The 20,202-nt window shown below is 31.8% G+C and overlaps 4 protein-coding genes and 1 long non-coding RNA gene across 7 annotated transcripts; 3 read left to right on the top strand and 2 right to left on the bottom strand.

Annotated features, from left to right (window-relative positions):
- Window positions 1-1,991: 1,991 nt before the first annotated feature.
- Window positions 1,992-2,853, top strand: LOC132783642 (mitogen-activated protein kinase kinase kinase 7-like). Its single transcript, XM_060788953.1, has 4 exons — window positions 1,992-2,112; window positions 2,172-2,489; window positions 2,546-2,719; window positions 2,804-2,853. The coding sequence occupies exons 1-3, from the start codon at window positions 2,068-2,070 to the stop codon at window positions 2,552-2,554; spliced, it is 372 nt and encodes a 123-aa protein (XP_060644936.1). The 5' UTR covers window positions 1,992-2,067; the 3' UTR covers window positions 2,555-2,719; window positions 2,804-2,853.
- Window positions 2,854-2,881: 28 nt separating this feature from the next.
- On the top strand, window positions 2,882-4,317 carry LOC132786828 (mitogen-activated protein kinase kinase kinase 7-like). The gene is made up of 6 exons (XM_060793521.1): window positions 2,882-2,918; window positions 2,971-3,239; window positions 3,304-3,624; window positions 3,683-3,853; window positions 3,917-4,052; window positions 4,106-4,317. The coding sequence occupies exons 1-6, from the start codon at window positions 2,891-2,893 to the stop codon at window positions 4,315-4,317; spliced, it is 1,137 nt and encodes a 378-aa protein (XP_060649504.1). The 5' UTR covers window positions 2,882-2,890.
- Window positions 4,318-7,823: 3,506 nt separating this feature from the next.
- LOC132796172 (mitogen-activated protein kinase kinase kinase zak-1-like) lies at window positions 7,824-10,213 on the bottom strand. Of its 3 annotated transcripts, XR_009633515.1 has the most exons (6): window positions 10,079-10,213; window positions 9,685-10,020; window positions 9,450-9,625; window positions 8,548-8,660; window positions 8,309-8,493; window positions 7,824-8,252 (listed from the first exon to the last, which is right to left on the bottom strand). XR_009633515.1 is itself a non-coding variant. In XM_060807244.1 (3 exons), the coding sequence occupies exons 2-3, from the start codon at window positions 8,474-8,476 to the stop codon at window positions 7,926-7,928; spliced, it is 495 nt and encodes a 164-aa protein (XP_060663227.1). In that variant the 5' UTR covers window positions 8,477-8,493; window positions 8,548-8,882; the 3' UTR covers window positions 7,824-7,925. The 3 variants fall into 3 exon arrangements, 1 of the variants encoding a protein (XP_060663227.1); XR_009633519.1 differs by lacking the exon at window positions 8,548-8,660 and having other exon boundaries at window positions 10,079-10,212; XM_060807244.1 differs by lacking the exons at window positions 9,450-9,625; window positions 9,685-10,020; window positions 10,079-10,213 and having other exon boundaries at window positions 8,548-8,882.
- Window positions 10,214-12,878: 2,665 nt separating this feature from the next.
- Window positions 12,879-14,793, bottom strand: LOC132798865 (uncharacterized). Its single transcript, XR_009633985.1, has 5 exons — window positions 14,488-14,793; window positions 13,417-13,721; window positions 13,186-13,361; window positions 12,979-13,117; window positions 12,879-12,925 (listed from the first exon to the last, which is right to left on the bottom strand). It is a non-coding gene; the product is annotated as an uncharacterized LOC132798865 (long non-coding RNA).
- A 2,330-nt stretch (window positions 14,794-17,123) lies between these two features.
- Window positions 17,124-19,127, top strand: LOC132786803 (mitogen-activated protein kinase kinase kinase 7-like). The gene is made up of 4 exons (XM_060793462.1): window positions 17,124-17,315; window positions 18,506-18,676; window positions 18,739-18,874; window positions 18,928-19,127. The coding sequence occupies exons 1-4, from the start codon at window positions 17,124-17,126 to the stop codon at window positions 19,125-19,127; spliced, it is 699 nt and encodes a 232-aa protein (XP_060649445.1).
- Window positions 19,128-20,202: the final 1,075 nt, after the last annotated feature.

Here is a 20,202-nt window from a genome sequence, read left to right as displayed (position 1 = left end):
ACATACTACGAGAGTGTAATGACATTTAAATCTTTTCCTAACTCCTAAGAGTTGTGACATTTGCTATTGTTATGATTGTATTCATTAATGGGTAGAATACACGGAGAGTATTTTTCAGATATACTTCATATTCTGTCTTCAATCAATGGAACAATGAAGCCTATTATTTTCCTGAAAGCTTCAGCTTAAAATAAATTAATCTTGTTTAAGATCTATAAGATAATAAGAGGGAACTTATGAGATAATAATAATAATAATAATAATAGATTAATCAAGTTTAAAAAAAATGTGTGTATTTTATGTTTCTTTAAACAGAAACAAAAATCGTAAACATCGAAATCATTTTCTTGAACTGCATTAATTTTTAAAAATAACACACTTGAAGAAATACTTTACCGTCACACAACTACTAAACTGACACTTTTAAACACAGACATAAAATTTTACCAAATGCATCATGCAGCATTTTTGTTGTGAAGCATATTTTAATGCACTCTAAGCAAAAGGAATGTAGAAAGTTTTAGATTTATATATTGTGCTCACGATACTCTTAAAACCAAGTGATGGTTCAAATTTTACATGTTTTTAAAATTGATTTAAAAAAAAAATAATAATAAATTTCAATTCATAATCGCTGGTGTATTTTTATTTTTTATAAATCTGTCACAAGGCTCACGGGCACAATAGCACATGCTAAAATTTTATGTGATTAAGTTCACAGCTGTGAGCACGAAGAGAATTGATGCGTCGACTTCAAAATACCCCCTAAATTGTAAACTAAATATTTGAAAATATATCCGACACTTAGATCTTGTGGTTATTATTTTTTTTTATAAAGATAGTAGTATGAAGTTAGAAAATTTACCTAATAAAAAATCAATACCTTCAAAGAGCATATTGTTTACATTAAAAATGTGTAAGACTTTTCCAAAACTAATTTTTAGTCAATTTAAATAAAAAAGATTTGCAATGGTTAAAGAATGCTGCTTACACAAATTGTTTATGTTGTCAGTCAAAACAAACAAATTATTTTGTATAGAATATATGATGCAGAGAAAATAGTACAATAATATTACATTTGAAAATTAAAATATTAATGCTTTACAAGCTTCGCCACACTTCTACTACTTTAAAGGGTATATTTAAGAAACAACATAAAAATAAAAAATTCAAAATTCGTCTTTTTTTAGATTTTATTGCGCACCAGCCCGCATCGTAAAGATTGAAACAAAAACGATACAGCATTTGAATGGGCAAGCAACATCTTCGTACTCTCTAGTTTTTAATAAATTTAAATTGATTCATCGATTATTCAATCCTATGAATAAACGAAAGTGTGCGATTATTAATCGAATTTAATCGAAGAAACGTGAATATGATCGATAATCAAATGACTTTTTCAATAAATGAAATGAAAATGCTACGATTCATTTAGAGTAACAGCAGTTTGTTGAATCGTTTTTTCATTTTCTGTGGCAAAAAACACTCATCTCAACAATTGACTGGCTATGCTTGGAGCAACCTTATGTATTTTGTTCTGTTGACGGTTGATATTTGAACTACTGAAATTGTTTGTAATGGTGGCTAAAGTGATTCAATATTAACAGTTGCAAGCTAAAACTTTAAATGTTGAAATAAATGTTTTGAATTTTTATAACATTTTAATTTCTTATTATACTCGTATAATCAGCATCGTACTTATCTTATCTTACAGAATAATTCCTTGTTTCGCTGATGTTAGCGAAATGGCTTTTTTGAACACATCGTTCTGTGTTTTTCGATTCGCGGGTAAAAATGGCAATGACACGACTATTCCGTTGTATAATCGATTAATGATTAGGAAATCGAAAGATACATTTTTGATATAATTAATTCCATAATTAAAGCAAAGTAATCGATTATTGTGTATCGTATGATAAAATTCGTAACCTTGAGTTATTGGTGTTATGCAACATAGATCAGTTTGTATTGAAATAGAGTGTCTTTAAAAATTAACACGAAAAGAAAACTGCATTCAAGTTTCGGTAAACTGACTTTTCTGTATAACACCTAACATTCTCTTTAAACATGACGCGTAACATAGATTGGGATGAATTGATTGTCGATAATCAGGTAAAATACAAAGTTTATTTGCATATTATAAAAAATGTAATTCGATTCAAATTCCTCAGTGTATTGGATCAGGTACTTTCGGTGATGTATTCAAGGCGACATTGAACTTAAAAAATGACCAAAAAACCGTAGTGATTAAACAATTTCATCGTAACTCAAATGACGATAAACAAAAAGAAGTCGACATGCTATCGCTGGTCAATCATGATAATATTGTAAAGTTAATAGGTACTACAAAAGATGAGAATGAAAGAATGGCCATTGTAATGGAATACGCAGAGTGTGGCTCTCTTTATGACCTACTGCACAACGAGGAAAATAAGGACATCATCTTACCACATTCACTACGTATTAGCTGGATGCTGCAATGTGCGGAGGTAACTGAATAAATGAATAATCAAATTGGTTTTCTACACGTTTATCTCATTTTAAGGCCATTTAATACCTTCATGAACTTAGTCCGATAATTCTTCATCGTGATCTAAAACCAAGAAATCTACTGCTTTTTAATAATTGTCGAACATTGAAAATATGTGATTTTGGCACAGTTAAGAAGCTGGATACCATTATGTCTTATGCTGGAACTGTTTGTTATATGGCACCAGAAGTACGTACTCTATGAAGTTTAAAAAGTATTATACTTATTTAAATTATACATAATAAGGTCGCTAACACCCATTCATACACTGAGAAATGCGACGTTTATAGTTTTGGTATTTCATTTTGGGAAGTAATGTCAAGAAAGAAACCATTTTACCAGTTGACAGTAAGTGCTGAAATGGCCATTCTATTTCAAGCCACAAAAGGTTAGAGTATACCTCACATACTCAACTGCTTCTAACATTCTTAATTTTGTAGGAATTCGACCATGTTTAGATGACATCAGGAATATTCCAAAATCCAAACAGATAATAAAACTTATAAAACGTTGTTGGAATGGAGACGCAGAAAAACGACCGAAAATGCAAGAAATAATAAGTAATATTAATAATTTTTTCCCAATTATGGATGTGGAAGAGCCTAACTTAAGTCTGAAAATACCAGACAAAAATGAAGTTAACAGATTGATTGAGGAAGATATGAATGCAATTCAGAAAGATGAATGGAAAAATATTACTATAGAAGAGGTATTTACAATATATAATATTATTATATAAATGATCACAATCTATTTATACAAATTTCAAATAGCCCATTAAATGTGGTAGCTTTGGAGAAGTATATAAGGCTCTCTGGAAAACTGAGAAGGGACCAAAGATAATTGCAGTTAAAAGATATATACCTTTTTATTCGATCAACTCAAAAAATTTAACGATTTATAGTTTACAACTAAAGCATGATCATATTCTAAAATTATATTGTCTATCCTTTGATGACAATAATCGACCTATTGAACTTATGGAGTATGCTGATTGCGGAAATCTTTATAGTGCTGTGCATGATCGTACAGTGAATATTGTTAATAATGAATATGAAAAGTATTCGTTAATGTGGATATTGCATTGCGCGAAGGTAAATTTCGGTTGTATTATTTTTTAATCCTTTAATAATATTTTCCTTGAATTTATAGGGTCTCAAATTTCTGCATGATCAAAACATTATTTATGGGAATATAACTACAAGGAATCTGCTTCTTTTTAACAATTATCAAACCCTAAAGATTTCACTATCTGAAACAGTGAGGACAGAGGGTACATTAATGTCAGAAATTGTTGGAAATTTTAGATATATGGCTCCAGAAGTTTGTATTTCATAAAAGAAATTTTTTAATCGAAATTAGTGATATGTTTATAAATTAATTTAGATTGTGGAAGGGCTGCAATTCACCAAAAAGTGCGATATCTATAGCTTCGGGATAATGCTGTGGGAGGTGATGTCACGAAAGAAACCGTTCTGCGATATGATAAGCGGAATTCAATTGGCTGTGAATGTGCTTAGAGGTAAAGATGCTTTTCAAATATAATTAAGAGTCTAACAAATTGTTTCTCTGCAGGTCATCGTCCAAATATAAATGATGTCGTCAACATTAAAAATTCGAATGAGATAAAAATTTTGATTACAAACTGCTGGGATGCGGATCCACAGAATAGACCTTCTATGGAGGAAGTAGTCGGAATTATGGAAACATATTCTTCTTATTTAGAGAACGGCAACCAAATTTTGAATATGATGAAAAAGAATATTACAGACTGCACGTTTATTTAAAATAATGTTATTATGCATATAATTCATTACTTCATTTTTCAATTCACGTTTTTCTAGTTTTCTTCTCTTTCGAAACCTATTTATTGTACAATACTACAACAATCGATAGCAACAACATCAAATAAACTTGTTAAAGAAAAAGTTGACAAAATGGATTATAAAAAGGAAATATGCATGATTCTTATAATTCCAGTTTCTGATATTTTACCGAAAGAATAATCTTAAGAGGAATTGAAACACTTGGAGCTACGGCAAGATTAATTACTTGCTACTTAGTCACATTGTTTTTGCATTCTGCAATCGGTTGGATTAAAAAGAACTCAAGTGCGCATTTTAAGAAAATTATAACCACAAGAACTTCTTCTGCGTCCATACTTTAAAAATATAACCCCTAGAAATTTAGTAATACCAATCAAAATCACGTCATTTGAAATTCGCCAATCTTTTCAATTATACTTAACGTACGCGTTTAATATGATACATAAAATAGATTGGAATGACTTGAATTTCAAAAACGAGGTAGGATTAAATTGAAATTATCAGAAATAATGTTATTTTAATATGATCCAACAGATTCTCGGATGGGGTAGCTATGGTGATGTATACAAAGCATTTTGGAATTCAAAAGATCGCCTACATAAAATCGTGATTAAAAAATTTAGACCCTTTGTAAAAGACTCCGCAATTGAAAAAGAATTCGGTCTATTATCGTTAACCAACCATGATAATATTGTGAAATTATTAGGTATCACAAAAGATGGAGACAATAGAACGGTCATGGTCATGGAATATGCAGAGTGCGGTTCTCTCCATAAGGTTTTGTATCAATACAAAGTATGCTATATGAGACGTATTCGCTGGATGCTTTCTTATTCGTCAATCTAATTCATAGGGTATTGAATTTAGTCCGCAAATTCTTCATCGTGATCTAAAACCACAAAATCTACTAATTTGCAATCAATTTTCGACATTGAAAATTTGCGATTTTAGTACAGCTAAAGAGTTGGATACCAAGATGTCAAATGGAGTTGGCACTGCTCGATATATGGCACCAGAGGTACGTACTCTTATGAGTTAGATAAAGTTTGTACTAATTCAGATTACACAAAATAAGGTCAGTATAGAAAATTTCTGCACTGAGAAATCCGATGTTTATAGTTTCGGCATCACATTTTGGAAAGTAATGTCATAAAAAGAAGCCATTTTACCACTTGGGAAAAACTGTGGACTTTCATATTCAAAAGAAGGCCATAGAAGGTAATTTTTAAAATGTTGTACATATTCATTTACTTACCATTATTGTTTTTGTAGGCGATCGTCCACTCGTAATTGACATTCAAAATATTCACAAATCTGATCAGATAATAAAACTTATAGAACAGTATTGGGATGGAGATTCTCAGCAAAGACCAGTAATGCAAGAAGTTATAAAAGTTTTTTATACCCGCTACCCATAGGGTAGAAGGGTATTATAACTTTGTGCCGGCAGGAAATGTATGTAACAGGTAGAAGGAGGCATCTCCGACCCTATAAAGTATATATATTCTTGATCAGCGTCAACAGCCGAGACGATCTAGCCATGTCCGTCTGTCCGTATGAACACCTAGGTCTCAGAGACTATGAGAGATAGAGCTATAAATTTCGACAACATTTGTTATGTTTGCACGCAGATCAAGTTTGTTTCAAATTTTTGCCACGCCCACTTCCGCCCCCGCAAATCAAAAAAATCGAATAACAAGCGTAATTGTAAAGCTAGAGTTGAATTTTGTTATATACAATAACTATTATAGTAGTTACGATTCCTGAAAATTTGGTTGCGATCAGATACAAATTGTCTAAGTTATTAAAGAAATATTGTATGGGGTATCTTACAGTCGAGTACACTCGACTGTAGCTTTCTTACTTGTTTTAATCGTATTTACAACAATTATAAATGAAAATTGTAGATTTTATTAAAGAAATACTTTTTTTTTTGTATGGGCAAACCCGCCTGATATGCATGTACTGTATTGTATCATAAGCTATACGATAGCTCGGGTGGTAAAGTGCAAGCCGAGCATGTTGTGGTGCTCGGGCTCGAGCCCGCTCGAGGTACAAAATTTTTTTTTTTTTTTTTTAACCACCCGGTCGTTGGTGCTTGAGTTCAAATCCCGATCGAGAATACATGCATATTTATTTTTAATATTTTGAGATTATTACCGTAATATTTTGCTTTTATTCAAAATGGGTAGCGGGTATCTCACAGTCGAGCACTCTCGACTGTAGTTTTCTTTCTTGTTATTTTTGTTATTCCAAGGACGAAGATAAACACTTTATTAATGTGAGATCAGTTCTTGAAAAGTGTGAACCACAATATCGTATCAGTCATGGATTTGCACCATGCTTTAGTCGTTCTATCGATGATTGGTTCGATTTTGTACCTCATGAGATCCGACCTGAACCGATATTCGATATTTCAATTAATGAGGTATTTATACATAGAAAAAAAAATTCTACTATAAAATTAAGAAACAAATAAGAATTTCTCGTCTCAAGAATGTTTTACTATAAAGTCGTTCTTACAACATTTTTAGTTTTTAAACTAAAAGTTTTCCTTCTGTTTAATGTATTATATAAATAACGCGCCAATTACTTAAATATTTTTATAATAGTACATTGGCTCTGGAACCTTCAGCGACGTATTTAAAGCAATTTGGAGAGCTGAAGGAGAGGAGAAGATAATCGCAGTTAAAACATATAAAAACAGTGATTCGGACAGCCTTTTAACAGAATCATCATCATTTGTGTCACGACCTTGCCATGAAAATATATTGACATATTATGTCATAACAACAAATACTGATCGCAGAATATTCTGATTGCGGAAATCTCTATAATGCTCTATATTCATGTGAGTCTTCACATCAAAATGCATTAACATGGATGCTTCAATTGGCCAAGGTAAATTTTATTTATTATCTTTGAATAGTGCAATAAATTATTATCTTTGAATTTGTAGGGTGTCGAATTTATGCATCAACAAAACAATATTCAATATAGCGATTTTATCCCAAAGAAACTGCTTCTGCTTCTTTTAACAATTATCAAACTCTAAAGATATCCTTATCGTCTCCAACAATGACGAAATTACATTACATTACATGGCACCAGAAGTTTGTACTTTAAAAGAACAATTTAATCGAAATAGCTGATGATAATATTATTATACTTAGATTGTAGAAGGGTCGAAAAGACTTACAAAAAAGCGCGATGTTTATAGTTTTGGGATAATACTGTGGGAGGTGATGCCATGAATGAAACCGTTCTACAATCTGGAGAATGAAATCAGTAACTTTATTTTAAATAAAGTAATGGAAGGTAAGAATATTTGGTAATATAATAAAGAGTTTAGCATTTGTCTATGCAGGTCTGCGGCCTGATCTTCTCCTTGATCAATGGCGCTCATTAGTTTGGGATATAAAAAAGCTTTTTTAATAAAACCATAATTTCCAATATTTAATGTTGTATATTTGTTACACAGCAACAAATTTTGTGTTGTTAGAGCTGAATGTAGCATGTCTTTGCTATCCAAGTAGTCCATACCATATAAGTCATTTGAAATGGTTTATTCAGCTCACATTGGATACAAATTTACAAACCTTGGCATATTGCATGATCCAATTTAGTTTCGATCGATACAAAAAATCATGGAGGGTTCCACAGTCTGCATACTGAATCAGCATACATATTCTATTGTCGTGTGTCTTGCAGACATCATAAAATGTTACAATATTTTTGTGGCACAGACCTTTCAGTTCACCACCGAGATCGAGGATATGTTTTTCTATGTCTATCTTTGAAATAACATCTTGTATTATTTTTGCTGCAACGCATTTGGTGTGACTTTCAGTTCGCCAACGAGCTTTGTAGACGTAACAATAGCTGCCTCGTTCGATCTGTTGTTGAAATACAATATCATAAATAAATGTTCCATATGATTATATTTGCTTACCATTTCAACCAATTCTATATCGTCGAAGCGTAAGCCTATATCATTTTTGCTATCAACATTAATATCACAAATCACTTCCTTCATACTCGGCCTCAACTCAGAATCTTGATCCCAGCACTCTTCAATACTTTGTTTGATTAAATGCAATTTTGCAAATTTCATTGTCATTTACATTCGAAGCACACCTGAAAAAAATGGCAATATAAAAAAAAATCCAAGAGATATTCGACTAGTTGTACTTTCTAAAATTTTCTTTTGAATTGCCAATGGATGCATGTCCTTGAAGTCCTCGAAAGGCTTCTTTGCTTGACATGACCTCCCAGAAAATAATCCCAAAGCTAAAAACGTCACACTTTTCCGTGTATTTCCCATTTGCGTCCCATGTGAATAAAATAATCGACATGTATGTATATTTAAATAAACAAGTAAGAAAGTTACAGTCGAGTGTGCTCGACTGTGAGATACCCGCTACCCATTTTTAATAAGGGCAAAATATTGCGGTATTATTTTCAAAATATACCAAAAATACTAAAACAATACTAAAAAAAATACCAAATGGTATGTTTGGTATACCGATACAGCACACCATTCAAAATATACCATAGACGGAACAATGTACCAGAGTGTCGGCCAAAGCAACTAAGAGCCCTAGTAAGTGGGCGTTTTTGCCCATACAAAAGTATTTCTTTAATAACTTCCACAATGTTTATCTGATCGCAACCAAATTTTCAGGAATCATAACTACTATACTAATTATAGTATATACCAAAAACTTTAGCTTAAAAATTACGCTTGTTATACGATTTTTTTTGATTTGCGGGGGCGGAAGTGGGCGTGGCAAAAATTTGAAACAAACTTGATATGCGTGCAAACATAACAAATGCTGTCGAAAAAAAATGATAGCTCTACCTCTTATAGTCTCTGAGATCTAGGTGTTCATACGGACAGACGGACAGACACATAGACGGACAGACGGACAGACGGACATGGCTATATCGTCTCGGCTGTTGACGCTGATCAAGAATATATATACTTTATAGGGTCGGAGATGCCTCCTTCTACCTGTTACATACATTTCCTGCCGGCACAAAGTTATAATACTCTTCTACCCTATGGGTAGCGGGTATAAAAATATACTAACCGTAAGTTCTGAGGCCATGTATCTAATGGTGCCAATAAAGTCCGTATTAATCGTAGTAAGTTGTTTCACTGTTCCAAATCCCCTATTTTTAATGTTCGATACTTATCGAAAAGCAACAAGTTCTGAGTTTTCAGATCCCGGTGTACTGTATTATTACTATGCAAATAATCCATTCCCTAAAAAGAAAGCCAATCGAATTCAATAACTAAAGAAATATTTAAGATTTTATGCTTACCTTGGCACATTGCGCCATCCAATTTATCTTGTCAAGGTAGCTGACGTCGTTATCCGAACAATGCAAAAAATTGTAGAGTGATCTACAATCTGCAAACTCAAAAAGCATACAAATGCTATTGTCAGGATCTTTTGCGACTCCATATAGCGTGACAATGTTCCTATGATTAAACTGTTTAAGATTCCGAATTTCGTTCAAAACATTCCTCTGCTTATTGATAATTTCTGTTTCGGAATCTTGATTGTTGTCTTGAATTATTTTCACTGCAATTTTCTTTTGTTGGTCATTAGCTTGCCAAATTGCTTTGTGAACCACTCCATAGCTGCCGCATCCAATCTAAAATATAATTATTAATTGATTTGTACGTAAGAGAAAAATATTATACTCTTCTTACCCTTTTTCCCAATTTTATGTTACTCACGTTGTCCATAGTTGACTGAGACAAGCTGACTAAAAGTTTTTAATCTATTTTTGACGGTTTATTGACGAATTGCTTATCACAAAGATAAGAAATTCTTATCGATATCTGGCAATGAAGTTGTGATCGATGTTTGATAATTTTCAGTATATGTAGGTTCCTTAGAAATCATAATTTTCATTATCTACAATGAAGTGTTAACTAATCTATGGCTTTCGGATAAGACAAAATTAGGATATTGGTATTAGATTATACGTATTAACATGGTATGATTTAAAGGGTACAACGATATTTTTTAGAAGCAGTATGTACCAATTACAACCTTAAGTTGTTTTATGTTTTTATGTTGTTCAATTAGTACTATTCGATATTAGATGTTTTTGTTATGTGTCGCAATCCCCTTTTAGAAATCGAAAATTTTCATCACATATGGGCAATTCTCAAAGAAAGGTAAACCACGACCGAAAAAAAAAATCTTCACATTCATCGTATTTTTTTGTATAATGTCATAAAGAAATATCCAAATTTTCATAATACAATGGATCCGTAGCATATCTCGGTTGTTTTTATAAAAAAATTTGCCTGCAAACTGAAAAAATGTAATTTTTTCTCTTTTAGCTCCTTTTGTATGCATTTTTATGTTTTATTATTTCACAAAGAAAACATATGATATGTTTGCTCTTTTTCTACCAAATCTCTTAATAGCAATCCAATAATAAGATAAAAAATGCAAAGTGAGCGAAAATATGTTCAATCAACTGTTTATTTTTATTTTGCTTCTTATCTATGTTCAAATCGTACGTTCGCGACCAAAAACATCATTTTATTGTAATTGCTCCGCAATAAGTGCAAGCAGGTGAATGAAACTTCTCGTGTTAAGTGATTTTGGTATATATATTAAAAATATAAAAATCGTTGGGGTTACTCAAACCAATCTTTTTTATTGATTGTCAAAGTAGCGTACGTTCGCGACCTTACCTATAAGCATATGTCGATTTTACTAGCGTCGCATGGATTTAAAAAAAATTTTTTTTTGTTTTTGTTTTTGAAAACTATGTCGTTTGCAGTTACTTATTACTTGTTAGTTATTACTTATTATTTATTACATATTTTTCTTGCTATTAATAAATTTCAGTACAAATTTCATATTTAATAAAAATTTATTTTTTGCTTTTAAATGTTATTAGACACATTAAATTGAGTTTGTTTTGTTTGTTTGTTTTGTTTTTATGAAATATGAAGTTATTAATAAAAAAGTTGTGGTAAAAATAAAAATTTTATTAATAAAACAACATGGAAAAATCGTACGTTCGCGACCGTACGTTCGCGACCGGAACTTAATTAAATTAAAAATAAATAAATGGAGATATTTTCTTGGGAGTAGACTTAATAGAAAGCTACATGATTCTACTTTAAAAGTAAAGTTATTTCTTTAAAATATTCCGTCTCAATTCGCAGAGTTTTGCATTTTACTGTATTAAGCCAAAGTCGACTTCCATTTTGCGTACGTTCGCGACCGCATGTTTTTTGACAATATTTTGAAAATTAAAAATCGATAAGCCCCATAATTTACACTAACCAAAGAGCTAAACAAATGCTATCGAAGAGTAAAAAAAAAGTTTCAGGAAACGTTTGTTTTCGATTTTATTTTTCTAATTTATCTCGTACGAACGTACGTTCGCGACTTTGAGAAATGCCCATATGCCTTGCAATGGCTTTGCCGCTGACAGTAAGTTAGGAATGCAGACAAACGAATAGGGATCAAAGCCAAGAAAAAATGCCAGTACTTTCATTGACGGTCGCTGAGATGGATCGTCTTTCCAGCACTCTTCTATCATGACCCTAATGTGAGTGGAGTGCTTACTACTGTGGGCAAAAAGTAAGGTGAATTTTCAATTTAAACTTCGCGGGCCTAACAATTCGGCCTAGTTCTTTTTTTTTCTTGAGCTGGCAGGACTGTTGATGACATCTGGGCCAAATTTCATATGAATCTCATAATCAGAAATATATTTACGCTTGTGTTTTCTAAACGACCAAGAGTGCATTTTTCGATTTTTACAATGTCTGAAGGAGAAGTGCCATCAAATTTTTGCTTGCTGAATGAAATTTCGGCTGCGGAAACGTTGAGGATGTTGCGGAAGACCTTTGGTGATTCTACCATGTCACAAAAAAAATTTTTATAAGTGGTACAAAGACTTCAAAGAGGGATGAGAACGTGTTGATGACTTGGAGCGCTCCGGACGACCATCGGCGTCAAGAGATGACCCACATGTCAATGAAGTGGAGGAATTAGTGCGCAAAAGTCGTCGGTTGACTGTTAGAGACCTTACTGATATGATCGGAATACCAGAAAGATCTGTGAAAACCATTTTGAAAGACCATTTGGATCTACGAAACGTCAAATCTCGTTTGGTACCAAAAAAACGACCAATTTCTGTACACGTTTTTCTTGACCATTTTGTCAAAAATTCGACGCATATCGTTCTGCAACCACCATATTCGCCTGATTTGGTTCCGTGTGACTTCTGGCTATTCCCAAAACTCAAGAGACCACTTCGGGGAACGCGTTTCGAGTCGATTGATGAGATAAAAGCTTAATCGAAGAAGGCACTGATGGCTATACCGAAAAGGGACTATTTGGCATGTTTCGAAGATAGGAAAAAAAGGTTGCATAAGTGTATTTTATCGGGAGGGGATTACTTTGAAGGGAATGATATTGATTTAGAAGAATAAATAAAAATTTTTCATTTTACAAACAAATTCACCTTACTTTTTTGCCCACAGTAGTATAGCTCTTAATGTCATTTATGTTCGGACGTTCACCTGAAATTATTATAAATTATAACTAACTTCTGGATATTTTAAATTACTTTTACCATTAATAATTTTTATTTGGATAGCTATGGCATCTATTAATTCATAGTTATGAAAGGGCTTCATCCTAGACATTACATCCCACAAAACAATGCCAAAGCTAAAAGTATCACACCATTCCGTGTAACTCCCTCCTTCATTCTGTATAAATTGAAGAATCCAAGTATACCAGTGTTTTACCTGATTAAAATAAAATTATATAGACTTACGCATTTTTCTGGAGCCATATAAGCATATGTCCCAATACCTTTCGTATAACCGTTGCGAGTTCTTTAATTGTGCCAAAATCACATATTTTCACCGTACGGTATTTGTTGCAAAGCAAAAGGTTCTTAGATTTAAGGTCCCGATGAACTTTTTTTTGGTCATGTAAGTATTCCATGCCCTAAGAGTAATCGAATTCTGAATACGAATCCGATTTTAAAGTCAATTTAGCATACCTTAGCTATCTGGCTCATCCAATTAAGCTTTTAATCTAGGGTTATTTTTATATTCGATTCATGCAAGAAGCTGGTGAACCACAATCGGCGAACTCAAAAAGCAAATTCTATTTTCGGAATCTTTTGTTACTCCATAGAGAAAATATTCGGATGATTGAGAACTTTTATGTTTTTAATTTGATTTAAAATTTCTTTTTCATTATTTCCTGCATTGTTTATGAAGCCACGAATTTTTTAACAACAATAGCTTTGTTTTCAGTTCTCCAATGTGCTTTATAAACATCGCCAAAGCTACCACCGTCTATCTATAATGAACAAGTAAGAAAGCTACAGTCGAGTGTACTCGACTGTGAGATACCCGCTACCCATTTTGAATAAAAGAAATATATTTTGCGGTATTTTCTCAAAATATACCAAGTATACTGCAAAAATACTAAAAATATACCAAATGGTATATTTGGTATATCGATATAGTATATCAAAATATACCATAGACGACACAAGATACCAGATTGTCAGCCAAAGCAACTAAGACCCCTAGAAAGTAGGCTTTTTTGCCCATACAAAAGTATTTCTTTAATAACTTCGACAATTTTTATCTGATCGCAACCAAATTTTCAGAAATCATAAATATTATTATTATTATTGTATATACCAAAATTCGGAACTATAGCTTTAAAATTACGCTTGTTATTCGATTTTTTTAATTTGCGGGGGCGGAAGTGGGCGTGGCAAAAATTTGAAACAAACTTGATCTGCGTGCAAACATAACAAATGCTGTCGAAAAAAAATTATAGCTCTATCTCTTATAGTCTCTGAGATCCAGTGTTTCATACGGACAGACGGACAGACGGACAGACACACAGACGGACAGACGGACATGGCTATATCGTCTCGGCTGTTGACGCTGATCAAGAATATATATACTTTATAAGGTCGGAGATGCCTCCTTCTACCTGTTACATACATTTCCTGCCGGCACAAAGTTATAATACCCTTCTACCCTATGGGTAGCGGGTATAAAAATATATAGCACGAATGACAAAAGATCAAATGGACTCTAAAACTTACAAAATTACCCAATTGAAGATTGCCGTACTCCACATTAAAATCAATGTTTTCCATTGTTGATTGTCACAATACTAAACCTTACTAATTCTTTTGATGAATTTAAACTGATAAGAAAACATCGATTATTCGTCATTGCAATGATGGGATTATTTAAGAAATTCAAACGATATTTTTAAAGCGATTAACTCAATTGCATAAATCAGTTGCATACATGTACAGCTTAATGTCACTTATTAAAAAAAATCTGTTTAGATTGCTTATTCACTTCTAAGAGATAAATAAAAGTGAAAATCAACGATTTTGTCAATAAATAACAAAGCCCTGAGAGGTAAATAATGTTTGGACAACTCAACATGTTTTTTTTTTTGAAAAGAATAATTTAATCGAAATGTCTAATATATGTGTGACAATTGATAAGAAAATTATATTTTATTTATATTTTGTCGACATAATTCTACGTGAGTGTAATGACATTTAAATCTTTTCCTAACTCTTAAGAATTGTGACATTTGCGATTGTAGGTAGAATACACAAAAAGTATTTTTCAGATATACTTTAAAATGGAACAATAAGGCCCATTATTTTCCTGAGAGCTTCAACTTAAAATAAATTAATATTGTTTAAGAACTTATGAGATAATACTAATAATAATAGATTAATCAAGTTTGAAAAAATATGTGTATTTTATGTTTCTTTAAACAGAAACAAAAATCGTAAACATCGAAATCATTTTCTTGAATTGCATATATTTTTAAAAATAACACACTAGAAGAAAAACTTTACCGCCACTAAAACTACTAAACTGACACTTTTAAACACAGACATACAAATTGACCAAATGCATCATGCCTGGCTGCATTTTTGTTGTAAAGCATATTTTAAATGCACTCTAAGCAAAAGGAATGTAGAAAGTTTTAGATTTAGATATTGTTACTCTTGAAACCAAGAAATGAATAAATTTCAATTTACAAATCTGTCACAAGGCTCACGGACACAGTAGCACATGCTAAAATTTTATATGCTTAAGTTCACATCTCATTAACAAGTTGTTCCAGCTGCGAGCACGAATAGAATTGATGCGTCGACTTCAAAATACCCCTAAATTATAAACTAAATATTTGAAAATATATCCGAAACATAAATATTGTGGTTATTATTTTTTTTTATAAAGATGTAGTTTGAAGTTTGAAAATGTACCTAATTAAAAATCAATACCTTCATAGAGCTTATTGTTTATATTAAAAATGTGTAAGACTTTTCTAAAACTCATTTTCTGCCAATTTAAATAATTTCAATTGTGTGTGTTGGATATAAATTTCAGCATTTTAGGTCGCTTTTCAATCAGTCAATCTAGCAACTTTCTTTATATGAATTATATAATGCAGGAAAAGTAGTACAATAATATTATATTTGAAAATTGAAATATTAATGCTTTACAAGCTTCGCCACCCTTCTACTACTTTAAAGGGTATATTTAAAAAACAATATAAAAATACAAAAATTCAAAATTGGTCTTTTTTTAGATTTTATTGCACACCAGCCCGCATCGTAAAGATTGAAACGAAAACGATACAGCATTTGAATGGGCACGCAACATCTTCGTACTCTTTAGTTTTTAATAAATTTAAATTGATTCATCGATTATTGAATATGAATAAACGAAAGTGTACGATTATTAATCGGCTTTAATCGAAGAAACGTGAATATGATCGATAATCAAATGACTTTTTCAATTAATGAAATGAAAATGCTACGATTCATTTAGAGTAACAGCAGTTTGTTGAATTGTTTTTTTTCATATTCTGTGGCAAAAAACACTCATCTCAACAATTGACTGGCTATGCTTGGAGCAACCTTATGTATTTTGTTCTGTTGACGGTTGATATTTTAACTACTGAAATTGGTTGCAATGGTGACTAAAGTGATTCAATATTAACATTAGCAAGCTAAAACTTTAAATGTTGAAATAAATTTTTTGCATTTTTACAAAATTTCAATTGCTTATTATACTCGTATATTCAGCATCGTACTTATCTTATCTTACAGAATAATTCCTTGTTTCGCTGATGTTAGCGAAATGGCAATTTTTTAACACATCGTTCTGTGTTTTTCGATTCGAGGGTAAAAATTGCAGTGACACGACTATTCCGTTGTATAATCGATTAATGATTAGGAAATCGAAAGATACATTTTTGATATAATTAATTCCATAATTAAAGCAAAGTAATCGATTATTGTGTATCGTATGATAAAATTCGTAACCTTGAATTATTAGTGTTATGCAACATAGATCAGTTTGTAGTGAAATAGAGTGTCTTTAAAAATTAACAAGAAAAGAAAACTGCATTATTCAAGACTCGGTAAACTGACTTTTTTGTAAAACACATAAAGTTCTCTTTAAGCATGACGCGTAACATAGATTGGAATGAATTGATTGTCGATAATAAGGTAGAATACAATTTTTATTTGCATATTATAAAAAATGTAATTCGATTCAAATCTGTCAGGGTATTGGATCAGGTACTTTCGGTGATGTATTCAAGGCGACATTGAACTTAAAAAATGGTCAAAAAACCGTCGTGATTAAACAATTTCATCATAACTCAAATGAGGATACAATTAAAAAAGAAGTCGACATGCTATCGCTGGTCAATCATGATAATATTGTAAAGTTAATAGGTACTACAAAAGATGAGAATGAAAGAATGGCCATTGTAATGGAATACGCAGAGTGTGGCTCTCTTTATGACCTACTGCACAACGAGGAAAATAAGGACATCATCTTACCACATTCACTACGTATTAGCTGGATGCTGCAATGTGCGGAGGTAACTGAATAAATGAATAATCAAATTGGTTTTCTACACGTTTATCTCATTTTAAGGCCATTTAATACCTTCATGAACTTAGTCCGATAATTCTTCATCGTGATCTAAAACCAAGAAATCTACTGCTTTTTAATAATTGTCGAACATTGAAAATATGTGATTTTGGCACAGTTAAGAAGCTGGATACCATTATGTCTTATGCTGGAACTGTTTGTTATATGGCACCAGAAGTACGTACTCTATGAAGTTTAAAAAGTATTATACTTATTTAAATTATACATAATAAGGTCGCTAACACCCAATCATACACCGAAAAATGTGACGTATATAGTTTTGGTATTACATTTTGGGAAGTAATGTCAAGAAAGAAACCATTCTACCACTTGGAAGTAAGTGCTGAAGTGGCCCTTATTCTTAAAGTCAAGAAAGGTTAGAGTATACCTCACATACTCAACTGCTTCTAACATTCTCAATTTTGTAGGAGCTCGACCATATGTAAATGGCATCCGCAATATTCCAAAATCCAAAGGGATAATAAAACTTATAAAACGCTGTTGGAATGGAGACGCAGATAAACGACCGAAAATGCAAGAAATAATAAGTAATATTAATAATTTTTACCCAATTAGGGATGTGGAAGAGCCTATTTTAAGTCTGAAAATACCAGACAAAAATGAAGTTAACAAATTGATTGATGAAGATATGAATGCAATTCAGAACGATGAATCGAAAAATATTACTATAGGAGAGGTATTTACAATATATAATATTATATAAATGATCACAATCGATTTATATAAATTTCAAATAGCTCATTGGATATGGTTCGCATGGAGAAATATTTAAGGCTCTCTGGCAAACTGAGAAGGGAGCAAAGACAATTGCAGTTAAAAGATATAGACCTAATTATTTGATCAACTCAAAAACATTAATAATTTATAGTTCACAAATAAAGCATGAGCATATTCTAAAATTATATTGTCTATCCATTGATGACAATAGTAGACCTATTGAACTTATGGAGTATGCTGATTGCGGAAATCTTTATAGTGCTGTGCATGATCGTACAGTGAATATTGTTAATAATGAATATGAAAAGTATTCGTTAATGTGGATGTTGCATTGCGCGAAGGTAAATTTCGGTTGTATTATTTTTGAATCCTTTAATAATATTTTTCTTGAATTTATAGGGTCTCAACTTTCTGCATGATCAAAACGTTATTCATCGGAATATAACTACAAGGAATCTGCTTCTTTTTAACAATTATCAAACCCTAAAGATTTCACTATCTGAAACAGTGAGGACAGAGGGTACATTAATGACAGAAATTGTTGGAAATTTTAGATATATGGCTCCAGAAGTTTGTATTTCAAAAAAAATTTTTTTTATCGAAATTAGTGATATGTTTATAAATAAATATAGATTATGAGAGGGATGCAATACACCAAAAAATGCGATATCTATAGCTTCGGGATAATGCTGTGGGAGGTGATGTCACGAAAGAAACCGTTCTGCGATGTGATAACCGGAATTCAATTGGCTGCGAATGTGCTTAGAGGTAAAGATGCTTTTCAAATATAATTAAGAGTCTAACAAATTGTTTCTCTGCAGGCCATCGTCCAAATAGACATGATGTCGTCAACATTAAAAATTCGAATGAGATAAAAATGTTGATTACAAACTGCTGGGATGCGGATCCACAGCAACGACCTTCTATGGAGAAAGTAGTCGCAATTATGCAAAATAATTCTTCTTATTTAGAGAACGGCAACAAAACTTGGAATATGGCGAAAAACTGCACGATTACTTAAAATTATGTTATCATGCATATAATTAATTAATTCATTTTTCAATTCACGTTCTTCTAGTTTTTGGTTATAATTTATAAAAATATAATAAGAAAGTTGCACAGATAGTTCTCAAATGTCTTTGTTTAATTTTTTTCACATTTTGGTCGTTTTCCAAGGTTTCAATATCGATTTTATAACCTTTCTTTTCTGTTGAAAACCTAATTATTGTATAATACTACAACAATCTATAGCAACGAAATAAAAAAAAACCTCTTCTCATGCACCCGCAACAGATTAACATCGTTCGAGTTTCTGATGTTTAACCAAATAATCAATATAGTTCAATTGTTATTATTCAATTATTATTGGTAGTACTACCTAAAGCGATGAAATAATCATTAAGAAGAATTGAAACACTTGCAGCTACGGCAAGAACAATTACTTGGTACTTGGTCACATTGTTTTGGAATGCTGCATTTTAATTATTAGGTACGAAATTTATCAGTTGTCTTAAATCGTTTGGATGAAAAAGAACTCAAGTGCGCATATTAAGAATATTATAACCACTTAAAACTTGTGCGTCAATACTCTAAAAATATAACCCCTAGAAATTCAACAATAAAAAATCACGTCATTTGAAATTCGCCAACCTTTGCTATTATACTTAACGTAAGCGTTTAATATGATACATAAAATGGATTGGAATGACATGAATTTCCAAAACGAGGTAGGATTAAATTAAAATTATCAGAAATAATGTTATTATAATATAATCCAACAGATTCTCGTATGGGGTAGCTATGGTGATGTATACAAAGCAACTTGGAAATCAAAGGATGGCCCACAGAAAATCGTGATTAAAAAATTAAGACCCTTTATAAAAGACTCCGCAATTGTAAAAGAATTCGGTCTATTATCGTTAGCCAACCATGATAATATTGTGAAATTATTAGGTATCACAAAAGATGCAGACAGAAAAACGGTCATGGTCATGGAATATGCAGAGTGCGGTTCTCTCCATAAGGTTTTGTATCATTACAAAGTATGCTATATGAGACGTATTCGCTGGATGCTTCAATATGCCAAGGTAAATTAA

The sequence above is a fragment of the Drosophila nasuta genome, chromosome 2L (assembly GCF_023558535.2).
Source record: "Drosophila nasuta strain 15112-1781.00 chromosome 2L, ASM2355853v1, whole genome shotgun sequence".
Classification (NCBI taxonomy): domain Eukaryota; kingdom Metazoa; phylum Arthropoda; class Insecta; order Diptera; family Drosophilidae; genus Drosophila; species Drosophila nasuta.
Note: the sequence above shows the minus strand (reverse complement) of the source record. Positions and strands in the feature narration are given on the sequence as shown.

What these genes read in the sequence shown, in the direction of transcription:
- LOC132786828 (XM_060793521.1), top strand. Translation starts at nt 2,891, where the DNA reads ATGGCCATTCTATTTCAAGCCACAAAAG. An exon ending in TCTATTTCAAGCCACAAAAG is followed by an intron (nt 2,919 to 2,970) that starts GTTAGAGTATAC and finishes TTAATTTTGTAG; the next exon opens with GAATTCGACCATGTTTAGAT. An exon ending in TTAGATATATGGCTCCAGAA is followed by an intron (nt 3,854 to 3,916) that starts GTTTGTATTTCA and finishes AAATTAATTTAG; the next exon opens with ATTGTGGAAGGGCTGCAATT.
- LOC132796172 (XM_060807244.1), bottom strand. Translation starts at nt 8,476, where the DNA reads ATGACAATGAAATTTGCAAAATTGCATTTAATCAAACAAAGTATTGAA. An exon ending in ATATAGAATTGGTTGAAATG is followed by an intron (nt 8,253 to 8,308) that starts GTAAGCAAATAT and finishes TTTCAACAACAG; the next exon opens with ATCGAACGAGGCAGCTATTG.
- LOC132783642 (XM_060788953.1), top strand. Translation starts at nt 2,068, where the DNA reads ATGACGCGTAACATAGATTGGGATGAATTGATTGTCGATAATCAG. An exon ending in AATTGATTGTCGATAATCAG is followed by an intron (nt 2,113 to 2,171) that starts GTAAAATACAAA and finishes CAAATTCCTCAG; the next exon opens with TGTATTGGATCAGGTACTTT.
- LOC132786803 (XM_060793462.1), top strand. Translation starts at nt 17,124, where the DNA reads ATGCTATCGCTGGTCAATCATGATAATATTGTAAAGTTAATAGGTACT. An exon ending in GGATGCTGCAATGTGCGGAG is followed by an intron (nt 17,316 to 18,505) that starts GTAACTGAATAA and finishes TTGAATTTATAG; the next exon opens with GGTCTCAACTTTCTGCATGA. An exon ending in GGCTGCGAATGTGCTTAGAG is followed by an intron (nt 18,875 to 18,927) that starts GTAAAGATGCTT and finishes GTTTCTCTGCAG; the next exon opens with GCCATCGTCCAAATAGACAT.